The sequence below is a fragment of the Pempheris klunzingeri genome, chromosome 22 (assembly GCF_042242105.1).
Source record: "Pempheris klunzingeri isolate RE-2024b chromosome 22, fPemKlu1.hap1, whole genome shotgun sequence".
In the NCBI taxonomy this organism is placed as follows: Eukaryota; Metazoa; Chordata; class Actinopteri; order Acropomatiformes; family Pempheridae; genus Pempheris; species Pempheris klunzingeri.
Window position 1 is genome coordinate 10975191 of NC_092033.1, and position 18995 is coordinate 10994185.

The 18995-nt window shown below is 41.6% G+C and overlaps 1 protein-coding gene across 1 annotated transcript in view; it reads right to left on the minus strand.

Annotated features, from left to right (window-relative positions):
- The window catches only part of anks1b (ankyrin repeat and sterile alpha motif domain containing 1B), a 205926-nt gene that overhangs the window by 119490 nt on the left and 67441 nt on the right, over nt 1-18995 (minus strand). Inside the window, exons 5-9 of the mRNA XM_070853570.1 lie at nt 16775-16918; nt 9675-9750; nt 7993-8094; nt 4238-4360; nt 3309-3496 (exon numbers count right to left, since the gene is read on the minus strand). Of these exons, the coding sequence (XP_070709671.1) occupies nt 3309-3496; nt 4238-4360; nt 7993-8094; nt 9675-9750; nt 16775-16918 (633 nt within the window). The remainder of the gene's footprint in view (nt 1-3308; nt 3497-4237; nt 4361-7992; nt 8095-9674; nt 9751-16774; nt 16919-18995) is intronic.

The following is an 18995-nucleotide window of genomic DNA, read 5'->3' on the forward strand; positions in this document are numbered from 1 at the left end:
ATCACCAGCATGACAAGTGACCAAAAGTAGGTCAAAGGTTGTGATAATCAATATATTTTATTGAACATGTAATGTGAAAGGGGTCACTTGTAGTGACAAACTGACAGAGATTACTGTTTTGGATCAGACTTAACTGCTTTACATGTTTCCAGCCACAGCAGGTACGCATTTTCAGCAAAAATGCTCTAAGAAACTAATTCCACATTACCTGCCCAGCACCAAGCACAAGTTAGCATTTAGCAGCTAAATGGCCAGATGTTTCTGTTCTGAAGTTGGTGGAGACCAAAACAGAGCTAAAATTATAGCATGTTCCCTCTGCAAATCAACGCTCACTGTGGAAATCTTCATGAAACACAGGACACATCGTTGAAAGTGGAAATGCCTTTACATTACTGCTCTGGGTGCCGCAATGAGTTAACCAGAAAAGAGAAAGGTGCAGAAACAGCAGAACAACCTTAACACACACACACACACACACGAACACAGTGTCCTTTCCTGGGGCTCTGTGGCTCCCAGGAGGCAGGTGTGTGGATGAGCTCGGTGGCGTGAGGTGTCAGAGGGCAGACACAGTCCACCTGATATCTCACTGAACCATATGATGCAGCAGAGGACACAGGTCACAGCAGATGACATAGAGCGACACTGCCGCAGTGTTTGACATGTAGCTTTTAAAACCAGCGACAGGGGGGTAAAGAGGGAGGAGGGGGGGGCAAGCCAGGAAGTGTAATGATGACAGAAGAAATATCATCTTTACAAGAAAGGACTAAAAAAAAAACAAAAACAGAGGGCAAAGAATACAACGTAAAGACGTAGAGGGTTAAGAGGGGATCTTGGAGGACATGTTAAAGGCAGGGAGAAGTGCAGGAGGAATAAGCTTAAGTCAGAAGAAATTTGCAAGAAATTAATCTGAGAGAAGATACAGAGGGAGGGACAGATGGGAAAAGAAAGAGCAGGAGTGAGACTGGAGATGAGGCTGAAACCAAAAGGTCACTCTGCAACACTGGAATATTGATTGATAAACGAACTGCAGTCCTCTGATACGCATACTGCACCATATGCATGAACAATAGACAGATACATCCTTTCATTACAGTAAACATCAGATATCAGCCAGGGATCAATAAAAAGGATGCCACCATTCATTATTCATCGCTGAGGACTACATAACTGATCAATATTACATTAGTTGTCTATGTGAAACCCTTAAAGGGATAGATCACTATTTTGCGAATTTCTTTTTTCCGTCTGTCCATTTTGACGGTCAAACATTTTTACATTTGGTGCTTTTATTTGTCTTATATCATTGTCAATGGAATACATGTAGGCTTTGAACTGCTGGTTGGACCAAATTTGATTAAATATTGAAATAATCTTTAATGAAAATCTTTGTGTTTCTGAGGAAAATTGGTCAATTCTAGCATTTCGAATGAATATCAGAAGAACATATAACTATTCCTATTTCAGAGACCCATAAGAAACACATACTGGAAGTATATTTGAATACAGGACACATACATACGTCTTCTCATTATTGGTTTGGGTACCCAGGTAATGTGAGAAGTCCGCATTGTGTTCTTCTCCTGTGTGTGTGTGCCGTTATGGGTTTTTGCATTTTTTATTCATGTACAACACATGCATCGAATCACATGGCTCCGGCCACATGTACACACAGTAGCCTGGGGGCACGCAGAGACATGTACACACTGCAAATGTCAGTAATGGAATACAAATTGGTACTTATGGAGAGAGAGGTGGGGGGGGGGCACAAGATGGAGTGAGATAATTACGGCCTAAGTGAGCAGACTTGTGTGTGTGCAGTGTCCACTCTCGTGTGTGTGTGAGCCTCGACAGGTCTGAACGCCTGCTGCACTGTAAGCAAACATGCCTTGGCTTGCTTTCATATTGAGCTCATTACAGAAATGGGAAAAGGATGAGGAGCTATTGACGAGTGTCACAATATTCACTGCGGTGTGCGTGTTGATGTAGGTGAGTGAGAAGGAGAGCGCCAGGAAGAAAACATGTGAAAAGCAAAACAATCACATTCATGTGGATATGCTTCTTTGTGTGTGTGGAGGTGTGTGTGTGTGTAGGGTCTAAAAGGTTCAGGTGGGGTGGGTGGGGGGTACTGGGGGGAGTGGAGGATAATAGATGACCCCCGTGTCCTGTGGTGCGTCTGACTTCCTGGACAGCGGAATTGAAAAAGCTCAGAGCCTCTTTTTCACACTGTGCTGGCTGTTAGAAATAAACTACAGCTGTGTCAGGGGTTGGAATAGCTGACTTTTATCACCATTAGCCAACCTGACTGGCCTCATTCACCCTAACAAGGTCTAATAAACTTTCCAGTTGAGAGAGAGAAAACAAGATAGATAAGACAATATTATACAATACAAACAATATTTCAACATAAAATTCACTGAATACAAAGAACCAAGGTCAAGAATAACATGTCTGCAGGCTGTGAATGGCTGTTTGCCTGAATTTGCCTTCAATTGTAATTGTTATTTGCTCTCAAACAACAAACAGAAGCTGCAATGTTTTAGTACTATCAGCTGAATACTCAATTGGACAAACCAGATCAGTGGCGTCAGTCTGTGTGGCACTGCCCTCTGTTGTCAAAATAGACAAAGTGCAAGTGGTTATGAACATGCCCTTACACACATGCAAAGTTTTAGTAAAATCTCATATGCTTATAATTCAACAGAGAAAACCCTGCTTTCATGCACTCCACACTGCAGAAACAGAGTAAGTAAGTAAGTATGAGCTGCAAAGATACAATGCAGCAGCTCTGTATATGTGATGTGTAGCACCAATGATATACCAAATGATTAAAGTGATGTTAGAATGACATGAGAATGATTAATGTCATATTTTGTTTAAGTTCCAAGTACAAGTAAAAATTAAAGCTACAAAAAGGTTTCTGGTGTTGTTATAATCTGTTGCCAAGCGGCATTCAACATATTGCAACTATTCCTTGGACAAACGAGTAAAAGAGTTTTGAATGTGGCTGCAGATAATGACTACTGTATTTGAAAATCAATTCGTCAATTACTTTTTTGTCAATTACTTGACTGTGTACATTGTCAGAAAATAGAGAAGTCTCCCATCTGTTAACATTTCTGCTTGATAAATGCCGATCAACAATTAACCAGTTATCAGTTGATGAATACTTTGGTGACTAATCAGTGACTTGACTCGTTCCTTCAGCATGACTTGCTGTGGCTAAGCTGGAGATAAAACACCATGGTTAATTTCTCCAACAGACCAAACTCCTTCAGTTGCACCAATCCAGTCATAACTGAGTGCTGTACCTTGTTGACTCGGGTCAGGGTGCCGTTGGGTCGATCTGGGCGCTCTTCATCAGAGAGCCGCCCGCTGCCGAAGCTGTCCATGGAGTGGGAGGAGATGGTGTGGCAGAGCTCCTCGAAGGAGTAGTCCCTGTCCCGGCACTTTTTGATCTCGTGGAGCAGTTTGGACAGCTCACTTGTCACAGCATCATCTGGGGAGATGAGGAAGAGAGGGGGGAAAAAATGTAGGAAAATGCATCCAAAGTTCTTTAAAGCAGTAAAACAAAGAGCCAATCCCTGTTACTGCTAGTGCACATTCATTACATTTATTGAACTTCCAGTATACTGTTAGCCTGCTTTATCACTAGAATCAAAAAGCAGACAGAGCTATTGGTTTTAAAACACCTCCTCTGTATCCCCCTCTGCACTGCTGATGTGTTAAAATTTGCATTCAGGCGCATTCTGTTGAGCAAACTGTGTTAATCGCTTGGTCTCGCCCCCCTCCAAGAGTCTCCCGGGTAATTATGGTATCTGCTGACAGTCAATGAGAGAGGAGAGTGGATCAGCAGGAGCTCGGCCTGTTGCAATGCCATATTCATAACACAGAGGGCAGTGCTGGACAGGGAAATGTATGGCTGTTTTGAGAGGTATTGCCTGCTTTCCTCCACTAAAGGAGCTGCTCTCCATGGCCAGATTCATATTGCATTGTTTGCTCAAATTGCAAAAATAAATTATAGTCCAAATCAAGTAGAGCGGCAAAAAGATACAGGAATGCACAAAAATCTAATTTAAATATATTTTGGATGAAAGATAAATTCTTTGTCTGGGCTGCAGAGTTGGTCTACACTATTCATCCTTTACTTAAATGGATGAATTTTTCTGTTAATCATTTCTAAGATGTTAAGGCATATTCTGAATCTGGTGTTGAATGTTTTTTATGTGTGTTTACTCACTCTTGTGCCTGAGGGAGGGGGAGGCAGAAGGTGAGGGAACAGAGGTTCGAGGTGCTGGGATGGGACACTTGCGAACAGGCTCTTCCACGATGCTCCTCCTCTCCATCTCGTCCATCATGTATTCTGCAGAGGGGTGAGAGGACGGAGGGTGGGACAAGATGAAAGACAAGAAATAAGGAGACAAGTAGAAATATGTTGGGTAAACAGAAATAAAGAGGGGGGGGAGAGAGACAGAGACAAAGGCCAAGAGAAGAGTTTAGCGGATGATGGTGGTGGGGAAGGACGGGGGAGGAAAAGCATTTCAGAGGCATTTTACTGGATCAATATAATAGCACAGCCATCAGCATGGTAAACAGCTTGTGCTGCATTCAATTTGCACTTTTCCCTGCACTGCAAATTCACTTCACAGCTTCTGTTAATAGAGTACACTGCTGTTCATAAAAGCAAAAGAGAAGAATTATGTGGGAAAAGTAAAAGAGGAAAGAGGGAGGGGGGAGGAAGAGGGGGAGAGATTGCAGGTTCGGGTGTGAAGGCAGATAGTAACTTAGAGTTTGGATGATAAACTTTCTTAAGTGAGGCATTAGCAGCCAAAAAGACACAAACTCCCTTCCACGGTGAAATCATGTGGTTGACTCCCTGCAGAGTCCTAATGAGAAACCCCATTAATGTCAGGAGTGTTTGTGCGCGTTTCTACAACTATGAATCTTGGCATTCAGCTCAATACTTATGAAACACAACCTTATTTGCATACAATTATACTGAGAACGGGAATGTGTACCAGAGTCAGAGAGGAATGATTAAAATGCTTTGACAGTTTTATTCCCCTGTGCTTACACTTCAGTAGACTCTTCATAAACAGCAGAAGACACACAACCCAGTGTCAGAGTTACAGCTATAATACTACACTGCATTGTAGTACATAACTACTTGCTGCTGGGCGATAAAAAGTGAACTGTAGAATCAATCTGAACAGTAGGATGAGTCATGCACTGTAAATTATATGAGAATCTATTCATAATTAGGTGGCAACCAGAAAGCCCCTCAGCTGCTATAGCTGAGTAAATGACAGGTCTTTTGCCCTGTGTGTGTGAGTGTGTGTGTGTGAGTATGTGTGTGTATGTGTGAGTGTGTGTGTGAGTGAGTGTGTGTCCTTTTCCATCTCCTCTTCAACAGGAAATGGCATGCAGCTGATCTTTTTACAAAGTCACAGCTGTGTCCTTTTTCTGCCTCTCTCTCTCTCTCTTCTCTTCCTCGCTCTCACAAACACACTCGGTTTCTTATTTATGCTGAAGTCCAAATCTCTCTGTTTCATCAGATTCTGATGGCTGCTATTCTCGACCAATATCTACTATCAAATGCATTTTTGACATTTAAAAAGTTACATGTGCTCTATTTATGTCTACAGAAGTGTTTCCATCTTTGATTCTGGAAATTATACAGTCTTTTAGTTTCATAAGAGTGGAGCTCACTGCATATTTAAGAATACATTAAGACTGAGTCACAAAAAGGCACAGTCTCTTATTTGCACTGCCCGGGATTTCACCAGCAGAACTGTCCTTTGACGGTCAGTACAAGCTCATCCTGTGTAGCTATAAGCTTTGTTCAAACCCACAAACCCTAGTTTAAAATCAAATTAAGATCCCAAAGTTTCCAAAGGTACCAGATATGTCAAGCTGAAATGTGTACAAAATAGTATGCAAGACATCTACGATGTTTCTATTGAATTTGATGAAATGGTAATGCTATATAAAACATGTCAACACGAGTCTTGGGTCTGCATACATCATGTAGTTTCAATGAGGGGCTGGAAAAAGCTTCTACATAATGCATGAGATGTGACGCAGTGTGACTTTCCATAACTTAAAGCAGCAATGATTGATTTGTTTGGCCACTTAGGAGGAACAGAACAAGCTGTAAACACAACATTGATATATTATCACCTTAAAGTTGCTGTGGCTAACATGTTAGCAAAGGGCTGTCTGTTTACACATGCAGACATGGAGCAATATCAGCACTCATCTGGACTCTGGCCACTTAATGAATTCATGTCCAGTACGCACTCTTCATTTAGCTCCGCTGAAAAAACAATGAGATGAGAGATGCGAAAACGCCCCATAGAGCTGAAAGTGCAGAACTGCAGAGTCTGAGATCATTCTTAGCGGGTTCTTCACCACAAGAAATTACTTTCAGATTGTCACTCGATCCTTTTTTAATATGAAAATACTGATAATGCAGTTTTAAAGCTGCATGAGGGGGAGTAAGATGGGGAAAACTTCATGTTAAAGGGTTGAAACAACATGCACATGCTTTCCTCCCATGTTTTTTTATTTTTATATATGAGATTATTTGAGAGCTAAATGGGAAATGACCATCACTGTGTTTTCCGGGGTTTAATGTCAGGTCTATGTCTGTTATTCTCTAGCTGTGGCCGACGTGTACCATTCTTGGGATTCAGTCAGTGGTCCCCTTTACAAATCAAACTCACTGTTAACTTAGACTCTGTGTCTGCCTTTTTCCTCACACTCTTTGTATCATCTGTAGCTGCGTGCCTTACACACACCCACAGATTACACAAGGACAGAGGAAGTGAAGGCCTCCAAGCCACAGATTACAGCGTTCATTCTGAGCCTCATAATCACCTCAGGACACTGACTTTAGAAGGTGCAATCTGGAGAATCTTTGGGACTCCAGGGACTGCAGAGCAAACTCACACTAACAATCACTGGTCAGACACAAAACACACCCTGCAGTCAACATGAGAGCAAACACAGGCCTTTTAACGGCAGGTGGAAGACCAAGACGAGCGCTGAAGGAAGAAAGAGTGAAAACACTAAAAGTTATACTCATCTTTCTTTTTTCTAAAACAGACTGACCATGTAGTATAATGAATTATATATTTTTGTATTCTATACTATATTCCAAATTAGAGCTGAACAATGATGTCAATTGACATAAAATAAATCAGCAACTTTTTGATTAAAGTTAAGATGAAGCTAATTTTCAATTTCATTCTTTCAGCACCAGAAATATGAAGATTTGTTGTGTTTTTTTCTGTCAAATATAGTAAACCAATCACTTTTGGGTTTTGAAAAAAATTGGGAGCTTAGTAAATGCTGTCCACGATATTCCCACAATGCAGAGTGAAGCTAACTGTGAACTCTCCCACTGTAGCAACTGATTACATACAGGAGTTTCCATTGTTTCCCAAACAGAAGATAAACTTCCTGGAAAACACGATTTCTCAGTTGAATCACATCCGCTCGCAGAGACATGTTGGGTCACAATGTCTCACATTCAAAAAACACCTCAAGATGTGGACAGCCCAAACGTTGTCACAGTCTATATCTACTACATGTCAACAGGATTCATCAAGTGCAATCTTTCTTGTCACCTACAGCTAATCCACCAACTATTAATCACCGTCTCTTTAAGATTTCTACCTCTGCAAATGCCAAAATGGTCGTGAGTTCAAATGTGGCTGAACAGTCTACATCAGGTCTCACCTGTCACTGTGCATATTGTTGCTCCTGTAAGTTTTTAATGTGTACATGAAAAAAAACACACAATCTGTAAAACTGTGAATACTGTCTGCGAATACCTTTAATCTTTATGTTGTTCTATACTTACTGTATATGAGAATTCTATATTTTGCTCCTCCAATGACCTCATTTGGCAAGTGAAATTAATCTCAGTCTAAAGTGTGTCTGTGTGTGTGTGTGTGTGTGTGTGTGTGTGCAAGTGTGTGTGTGTGTTACCGTGGATAAGAGCAGTGATCTGCTGGGATTTTGGCGCAGGATGTTCTCTCAGGATCTCTAGAGCTGTCCTCCCCTTGCTGTCTCTCAGATTGGTGTCAATCCCTGAGGCACAAATACACACACACACCAATAATATAAGCATTGATCCACATGAACAGCAGGGTAAAGGTCAAACCGCAACACCCATGGCTTTGCTGAACAAAATAAACCCACTCATACACGCTCTGAATTACAGACACACAGTACACATCCATACAGCAGGCACATGTTCCTGCACAGACTGTACAGAGACCAAGACCAGATCTGCTGACACACCGACTCAGTCACAAAACTACAGTCAGCAAGAGATGAATGAGTTGTAGTCACCAGAGGATGAACGTGGCATTTTATTAATTCATAAGGAATCTTTACTAACAGCAAACACATGTTTGATAGAGCCTTAGAGCTAAAGTTTCTCCTGGGCAAAGGAGGACACTATCTCTCACACACACACACACAAACCAGCACACATTTAGCATGCTAAAACGCAGAACATGACACGGGATTACACAGACTCACAAGCATAAACACACAAGACGCACAGACAAACAAGCTCAACACCAAGTGTGCAGGAAAAATACACAAACTCTTTCTTCCACAATAAGTCCTCATTCACTGTCAGCCTGTTTAATCCCCTCCAGGCTCATGGATCCCAGTCAACATGAAAAATAAATGTCATCCCAGTCACTCTGCTGGGCACCATAAGGTATGAATAAAATATTGCATGGCTGTTTCCAGCCTTTTTGCTAAGCTAACTGGCTGCGGCGTCATATTTACAGTACAGACAAAAAAAACATAACAGAGGTCTCAATCTTCTCATTCACTTCTTGGTAGGAAATTTAAAAAAAAACATATTATGGATTAAAATCATACCAGCTACTGAGCTTGCATTTCAAAAGCTTTCCATGACAGAAACCTGCCAATGAAAACAGTGTGATGTGCTTTGAGATTGCTTTGACAAACTAGTATTTCAAAGGTCAGGAAAAAGAAGAGTGCCAGTTCTCATCATTAAATCCAAAGCATAACAAAGATATCTTTGATGCCCTGGCTATACGGTATATTTCAGCATTCACTGCTATTTCCCTGAATAGTTCATGACTGACAATGACAGGCTGGCTGCCCATCCTGCTTCCCTACAATGTCCAGTGCCACATACATACACACAACTTTTGAAGGTGTGTGTTTCACTGAATCAGGCCAGAGTAGCTCCATGTTGATACAGGATGTTAATCAATCCGAGGCCAAAAGAACATGGCCACCTACAGGAAGTCCTGCATGAAACAGGAAGTGCTGAGGGAAAGTGGGTGGGGAGTGTTAGTATCAAAGGACAACAGTATCCAGGCTCAATATGGCCTGAAGGATATTTTCATAATCCTTATATTCTATAACTGAAGAAAAAAAAAAAAAAAAGACTGAAAAAAGGGCCAAAACAATAACACAAGCTGAGCGTCCAGGATTTTATGTGAAAGAAAGCAGACAGATGCCTGGAGTTCACCTGAAGGCAAACTCAACCCACAATCTAGGGAAAAGAAAAGAATATGTGGAGCATTTAGCCGCAGGTTCAAATAAAAAGGGAAAACAAGGGACAGACAAACACACACACACACGGTTTTTGTTTTTTGGGGATACATTTATAGACCCACCTGAGTGAAGCAGAAGGCGAACTACATCCATCTTCCCAAAGAGAGCTGCCTCATGGAGGGCACTGCCATTCTCAGTCTAGGAGAGAGACACAAAGTGTGTGTGTATGTTATAATTCCATCACTTTAACAATTGAGAAGAGAGACAGAAATAGACATCAAGATCAGAAGTGGATTGGGAGCACAGACGGCATTACAAAGAAGAGCGAGGATTAAAAAGGAGCAAGAAAACAATATTTTGATTCAATTTCTCTCTCTCTCTCTCTGGCAGTTAAATGAAAGAGATTCAGCAAGATTAAAAAAAAAAAAGATTTCCTCGCTAGCACCACATCATGAGGCTACACCGATTTCAAATCATTACACGAGCAGCAGGGGCCTGTGTGGAAACGTCCCAATTTCCGCTCACCATACGCAGGCCAGTATCGGCCTACAGTGCTTCTAATGGGTATATTACAGACGTGATGCAACACATGGAAACTAGCGAGGGGAGGGCGCACTGGTAAGTGCTGCATCTTGGATCAGCAGTGATGAGAGAGACGATTACTCTGACAAGCCCGTTTTTAGCAGAGCAACTACTTGTTTGGGATTAACTAGAGCAAAATAGCCAGTTTTAAAGCCAGGTGGTGGTTATTATATTACAATATGGAGGGGTCAGAAGACAATACTACAGTAGGTGGTACTCTCAAATCAATTTTAAAATCAGCTCCTGAGCTAATCCTGGCACCATCCACCATGAGTAAGCACGTAAATAGTCTTAAAGGTATCTTGTGGCATTTTTGATCACTATCAGCGCTAAGGAGCAGTGAGTTTAGGATTTATATTAATATCTTGCATGCTCTGGTGCCAATGGTGCCACACTATTTTACTGATGTTTTACTAACACCTACTGATGGTGATGAACGCAACAAAGGGCCAGCTTCAGCAATGAAGAAGAAGACAGTGAACAAGAAAATATGGGTGTTAACACTGCAGGTTTCTATGCATGCGGGTCATTTGTAAAACAACAAGGATGCACACAAAAGGTTCTGGTGACTAACACTGAATTTACTTTTGTTTGCTCACAAATAAAAACCCAACTCCACAGGGAACTTTTGACAGGCTGTGTTAAACAGGCTGTGTTCAATTATGTATAGAGGGATTTGTCCAGTTTCCTTTCTTAGGTACACCGAGCTAAAACAAATGCAGTTCAATACAACAGCCCAGCAATAAATCCTACCTTCCTGAATCCTATTAGTCTACCTTCATTCATATAAACTGTGTGGGGAAAAAATATTAGAAACTCTTTTCGGGATAATGCAATTCAATTCAACAGCGCCACAGGCAGCCTGAAAAATGACCAAACAGTTGAATTAACGACTCTCTAAAACAGTTTCAGCACAAACTGAGAATTTTAACCTTCATAAAGGTTGAATTTACTGCAGGTTTTTTGTCATAGACTGCACTCACTCTGACCTTCGAGGTCAACGGTCAGGTCTAGAAATACAGTTCAAAAGGAGAAGCTGATACTAAATTTTAAGTTCAGCACAAGTGTGACTTGCTGCTTTAAAGCTTTGTGGGACATGTCTATTACAAACTGCCCTGTATACTTTGCTCAATGGTACAAATACTTATCAGGGACACTAAAAATCTGAACACATGCGTGTAGTATATGCAGTCATGATAAAAAAAGTATACTCTCTCTCACACACAGATGCAGCAACATACATATGCTGAATCCGTCGAATCCTTCACGGTTGGCTTCCTGACAACACAGATGAAAACCTGGACTGAACCAAACTCCCAGGCTTAATGAAGACAAATTATCTGGACGACGGCCAGGTCTGATGATACACAGCCGGGAAATTCAACTCAACGCGACACTGCACCAGATCAACACGCTCGTCCTCTGCAGGGAATACTAAACTTAGGCCAGCCGCTCTGTTTCCTCTGCAACAAAAAGTGTCATCGGATAACACGTCTGATGCAGCCACTCCTACAGAATGTGATCAACAGGTCGAAGGTCAACCGTCCAGTCTCTTAAGACAATATTGTAGGTGTAAATCCTAAGTGAAAACAGATGAGTGGTCACCTTTGCGGCTTCGCTGGCTTCAAACTGTGGAAATGTAGCCCCCCCCCCCCCCCCGCAGTCATCTCTATACCACTTCCCGTCCCGTTTCCCATGGCGTTTATCCAGTGATGTCACGGGGAAACGAGGAAGGCTTTTCTCACTCTCTAAGAGTTTCCGGGTATTGAAAGGCAGATGACTTTCTGTTTCAGGGCTGCTGGCAGAAATGTAAATGCTGAAGTCCACTTAGAAAAGGCAGTCTGGTATCTTTATGTTTATATATGCGAAAGTGTGTATTCATGTTAAACTTTTGCCCCGTGTTGGCTACCTGCCCACACAGCAGATTCCTCCATAGGGGTTTCCCCTCATTATTATGGAAACAGTCAGAGAAAGAGACATAGCAAGTGAAGAGAGAGGGAGAGCAACTGTGCTGCTTCTATAAATTATTCATTTACACTCAGATAGACCTATATGGCTTGACTCCAATTACTGACCTGTACTATCGCTCTCTCTCTCTCTCTCTCTCACACACACACAAAGTGATTCCCTCTCAGGACAGGTTACAAGGTGGCCATCTGTGAGTCGCACACAGCATTCACTCTCTACTGTCCAAGGCTGCTGTCTTGCAGGCAATACCACAGAAGAAGAGACAGAGAGAGATATATGGAAAAGAGGGGAGGGGAAGTGGGGAAGGGAGGATAAATCAAAGACTTGCTATGTTCATCCCAACCCACCAGAACAAGTGAGGAAGAGACAGAACATGACCTGGGTGTGTATTAATCACAGGTCCAAAGTGGATTTTCTCATACGAGTGTGCTGTCGCAGGTTAACTGTAGTCATCACCGAGTATGGTCACATGTACACTAGTGTGATTTTTGCCAATTGTTCTCGTGGTAGTTTGTGATGTAACCAGGCTGCCAGATGCTTCTCCATAAATTCATCAGTAATGGGAGACGAGTGTTTCACCATTTAAACCATCATCATATTTTCTGTGTTACATATCTGGAGACAAACCTGAACACATTGCAGAGAATAATGGGAAACCTGCGTGCCACAGTTTCTTTCAGAGTAATCCAGCAACCATAATTATTTAGTTATGTAACTCATTGTGTGCACATTGTGTTACAGCCCACATGGACTTCTAAGACACTAACATTACATTGCAAACAAAGAATTTTTGTCTCCTAAAATAAAATAATAAAATAAAAATCTATCAGAAAAATTATGCATCTTCCAGAAACAGAACCCTTTTTACAATCATCTAACCTCAAAAGTCATCCTGTACTTTATCACATCCCAAACAAAAGGTTTTCTCTTCAGGGAAAACATTTAGCCTGCCTATTCCTATATTGTCTTTTTTATATATTTGAGTTCCCCCAAACCAGGATGAAACCAAATTATGTGCAACACAAAATTGGGATGCACAAAAAAAAACAGAACCATAATCTACTCACTGGTCTGGATTAAATGCTTAAATGTTAGTGATTTTAAATAACAGTCTCATTCTAACCGAAATGCCTGTCCACCAATGCCAAGAAGTGTTAGACCCACTGGTACTGAAGTAAGATCAGGTCAGATGACATGCTTCATGCTTCACTAAAACTGACCAACGAGTTTAACCCACCCAGAGGGCAATTTCACTCAGTGTGTAATAGATTCATGCGTGCAATGTGCATTAGGCCTTACTACTGTGTCTGTCTTGACGAGGTATTGGAGAAAAAAGGGAAAGATGGTGCTGTTTCAATCCAATTTTCTATTTTTTCGTCAAAAAAAAAGATGCAGCACAAAAAGAGTGGAGTGGACAAATTGCAGAGAAGATTTGAGGTATCAAAGGCTTGCAATGCTCATCATCACTAGATAGAAAGACACAATGAGAGAGAAAGAGGCAAAAAAGAGGGATTTGCAGCAGTGTGTATAGTGGAGAGGACGAGGAGAATCAAAGGCGCGCAGTGTTCATCTTCACTAGACACATGGAGCCTGAGGCCAAATCCCTGCAGAGAAATACAGCCCTCCTCTTCAGATCACAGCACACACACACACACACTGCAACAAGGACAGAAGGCAGAGAAGATGGGCGCAGTGCCACTGAGTCATGCGTCTCCTCGCTGTGAGAGCTCCCGTATCCAACAGGTCAAGCTGTTTGTCTTTTTCGCAGATTAAATGCACATAAACACACATGATCATTCCCACCAGATTCTCCAGAGTGCAGTTGCAATATGTTTGTGACAGATTTAAAGGGGGCGCGGTGTGACAAAGAGATTTGTTTGGTCACAGACCCTCCTCAGCCTTTTAGTGCACAGCAGGAAGACATTTTACATGCTTCATATACTGTACATCAACTGTACTTACACAGCCGGGGAAAGAAGACGCATGCAGCATCTGTTGTGTCATATGTCTTTGTAGCAAATGAACATCAAGTTAGATCAGATTGTGGCGGCAGCAGAAGCAGATTTATAGTCTCGGCTTCATCACCAGTCTGTACAGTAACAACGACACATTCAGGTCGCTCAAAACCTTAAGAGAAAGAAGGGGTTTGTTTATCCTCATGTTTGTTGAGCAAACCCTGATATTGATCGCTCCCTGTCGCTGTGGCTCTTCAGCATCTGAACTGTCTTGTTTCTCGAGGCTTCCTGAGGCTTTTAGTCTGACTGAGTCCTGAAACCCTTGAAGCTCCTTCAATCCTTCATTATCACCTAACAGCGCTGACGGGAGTAGAGAATATCACTGTGAAACACTCAAGTGTGTTCGAGTACATAATTGTGGATTCATTAGAAAGAACCCCCCCAGTTTGTGTTGTTTACTGCACTGGAACACAAATAGAGTTCGACTCCCAGAAGTTTACTCCAAATGTCGGAACAGTTTCAGTGAATCAGACGCTTACATTTGGCGATAAGTATGACAAATGGATGTAAATGAATGAGACAATGGTGTCGAGGATGAGAAAACTTGTAATGTTGCTGACAAATGTAATAATCTGGGAGTAATTTGTGATTTTTAACCATGCTGCAGCATGGCTCCAAGGACAGCGTCTTCCAGTCAGCCCACAACTCATGTCATCATCACTATTCAAGGGCTGCCATTATATTTACAGATTTTTAAAGACTTATGATGGCAACAGAGAAGTAATTGGATCATCAGAGGTTCATATTTGGGGTTTTAAGTGAAATGTCTCAACAACTATTGGACAGATCACCATGAGATGTTGTACATACATTCATGTTCCCCTCAGAATGACTTGTAATAACTTTGGCCCCGACTTATCCTGCATCACTTTCAACAGGTCAACATTTTAATTTCTCCAATACTTTGACCAAATACCTCTAAAATGAATGACTTAGGTCAAACCACTGCTACACCTAAATGCAGCATCATCTGAGATGATGAACTGTTGAAATCTGAGAACAAAGCCATTGAGTGGGGACATAATGAGCCACTTCTTGACCTCCTGATAATCTGTCGCAGATGTAATGGACACGTTTGATTTTGCCAACCAAAAACAAGATGCACTTGTAGCTGGAGCACCTCAGAGACAAGAGAGAGAGAGAGAGAGAGATGGAGGATGACAGTATCTAGAGAGCTACAAAAAAACACACATACACTGATTTCTTGAGTGTTTTCACTGAAGACCTCTGACATAATGACCTAGGACAAATTAAATGCATTGTACTGTGATTAGTACAGTAATCTGGTCACGTAATCAGAGGGGGCTCAATTCAAATAGTCTTAAGAGACTGATTAGAACGGCACAGGGCTGTTTTTCTACACTTTACACTTGTCAGAGAAAATCGCCTCAACAGAAAGAAAACAGTGCTGAAGAAAGCAGTAAGCCGTGGCTGCATTTTGACAAGGCTTCACTAGAGCAAATGGCCCAGAAAGGGTCGGGACAAAGCTGCGTTTGAGTCGTCCGGACAACTCAGAATACACAATACGACGAAATGTAAATGAGCGAAGAGAAAAGCAGTCCAAACACCATGACAGAAAGTGTGCAGAAATGAGGCTCCATAGACTGTAAGTGACTCTATTTCCTTCACTTAAAGATATAGTGTGTGCCAGAGAAGTCAAATCTCAGGACCTCTCAGGAACACCCTGTCCTCTTCCTCCTCCACCTCCTCTTCCTCCTGCTCTCTGTTTCTTTTTCTGCCAATCAATTATTCATCCCTCTCTACCACCACACCATGGGAGGCTTGCGCCGCATATACAGCACACACAAGAATGGAGGCAGACACGCACATTTTCAAAAGGAGAATCTGCCAAACATTTATGCCTGTGGTGGATTATATACACACAAAAAAAACCAAAGCTGTGCTCGCTTTCATTAAAACACAAGACAGCAGCTTCTGAAATATTCACATACAGAGGAGACGAAAGGTGGAGGCAGATTCAGAGTCACAGAGATTTTGAAAGACTAACTCAGACAAAAAGGACAAAGAGATATCTCTCTAGTCACCCTCCAGTGCACATCGGCATCAGATAATACGAATGAAATGTCAAAGTCAAGTCCCACTTTATTATTCGATTCTGTTCAAGAAGCGGCGCCTACCTACCAAAAATGTTTAACTTGTGTCTGAGTCTGTACATGTGTACATATGAGTCCTTTAAAGAGCCATTTCACCCCAAAATACAATATATGTATATTAAGTGTCATTACTGTTTGGAAGTTATGGGTGCAATACTTTATTATACTTTCAGAGTCTTTCTGAAAATAATGACAAGATTACTCATGATAACCCACAAATCTTGATATGAGCAGTTTACCTGAGAACTACTTCCTGCTTAAGTACGCCCTGCAGCTGTCCATTTTAAAAAAAGAAACTGCTAGCTGTGGATTAGCATACGAAACCATGTCTTTCCTGTTGTAAACAGACATTACTATGAGTTTCTCAAATCCAATTTTATCAAAAGGAAGATGGTTTGCCCTAAGCCAAAAGAAGCAAATGAAAAAGTATTCTTGGCATTTCATTTCATTTCATTTTTGTCCGTAAGGCTGCTATAATCTGTGCCAGAAATCTGTTAAATCCTTGCGGAGGCCAACAGCTAAAAGCTGTACATTTTGTCTTACCACACAGTTGACTTCCATGCCGGCCTCGAGCAGGGTCTGGACGGTGCTGTGGTGCCCGTTGCGTGCAGCCAGGTGAAGCGGAGTGTGTCGGCGAGTGTGGCTGGTCATGAGGTTGGGGTGAGCGCTCACCAACATGCGCACCACCTGCGCACAAACACACAGCTACATGTCAGGGACTATACAGCACAGTGTGAGGAAACTGGGCCATTAGTCTCTTTTTCGCACCTTTATTTCAAGAAAAACAAAGTTCAAAACTTTTCAGAGACACAGTAAATGTGTCGTTGCCCCTGAGAATCCAAGGGGAGCCGAGTTAAATGATCACGCTCGGGAAAATTAATGAAAGCAGACAGAAACATTGTAAAAACTGCTCAGGTGAGAAGGATGTTCTAGAGACAGATGGAGTATTGATTTCTAGCCTTTAAAAAAACAAAAATACACAAGTGGGAATTAATTAAACAGCATGTTTGTCTTTTAGTTTCCAGAACTAACTAACTAAAGGAGTATATCATCGGCTAACCCCATTTTGTTTTAGAACCACTTGTTATGTTAAAACATCCCCATTCAGAACTGAAGCATCCACTATGTAAGAGACTGAAAGCCACAGAAAGTTACGATATCACAGTTTAGGCTAACGTTCGCAGCTTTGACCAACTCTTTATTTGAGTTTATGTTACAGCAACTCCAGTTTAGCATTAAAACATGTGTGTAGCCATCATGTGCACACTGTACAACTATTAAACTAGAAATATTAAACATTAGAAATATCAAAAAGTCTCTAAATCTGCTAATACCAAATTTGACTAGAAGTGAAAAGTCTGCTTTTCATCTGCATCTGTGTGAAATCAATAAACATTTTGAAAGGTGAATCTGGCATTATTATCATTGTTAACAGTAACATGTCAGACTGGAACGAAAAGCTCAACACAGGCTCAGTTAAAGATCGAAAATCAGCGTTTTGTGTTTTTTTTTTCCCAACCAATCATGAATGGAAATACACTGTAGTCCTGTTTCATTATTTGTTTTGTCGTCCAAGTCCTTCTATTAAAAGACATGTCAATCAACTTGCAGCGTACTAGGAAGTTGCTTTGCATTTGAGCATGGGTGGTGCCTTTAATAACTCAACAACACACAGTTCTCTCGAAGGTCTCCTCCTTTAATGTGTGTGTGTGTGTGTGTGCATAGTAAACTTTTGCCCTGTGCTAGTCACATCTCCATGCAGCAGTAGCTTCCACCATCGGGATTTCCCTTCATTACTATGCAGAAAGGGAGAGGGAGAAAGAGAGAAATACCGCTGCCTTTATAAATTATTCATTCACACTCAGACAAACCTGTGTGGCTTGACTGCAATTACTCACTAACTTAGCAGAGAGAACGTGTGATTGCATTTGAACATCTGCAGGCATTTGCGGCATACGCCTCTCAGTGCGACTGTGTGCCTACGAGTGTAATTTTTGTCACATCTTTGACAAAAGGGTAAAGTCGCAGCTCTAAAAATATGCACCTCCCTGCCTGTCTAGCACCGGAACTGAGGAAATTTCCTTCATTTTTTTTTTCCTTCATTATATATCTACTATATTTAAAAGAATCAACAGCTGATTTCCATGGTCCTTGTTGCTGCTAACACCCACTGTTGTCCTGGGAAGGGTGCAGACTGAGTCTCCAGCTGCTGCCTTTCACCTGCCACAGCGAGGAGCTTCATCAGGATACAAAACGCAGGCAGAGGTTCACATATGCCTCCAACCCTCCCAGTCAGCATTGCGACGACATCAACATGATCCCTCACCAGCTTCCCACACTGTTACCATTGTCGGTTTGTTTTGATGGGGCCAAGTGACAATCACTGCTAACTAGTTTTCTGCAGATGCAATCAATTTTTTAATTGCAAATTAAATGTTATGAGGGGTAAGCTGCTCTGGTAGCCGACGTTTGTGTGCCAGTCTCATTGATTTCATAGGCATGATTGGCTAGATGGCTTGATTAGAGCTTCTCCCCTGTGGGCATAACAAAAGGTCGGGGTGAACTAAATCTCTCTTGCCATTAAGCTCTTAAATGCAGTTGAAAACCAGTCTCTGCCTGATAAAAATAAAAATTTACGAATTAGAGGTGCACCAGATTACCAAACTAGGATACAGTGCCAAATTGCACTGAACTACTGTGGATTAGGTTCTTTGTATTTTAGCAGTATGAACACTATTAAAAAGGCACAGAGGATTGTTATAAA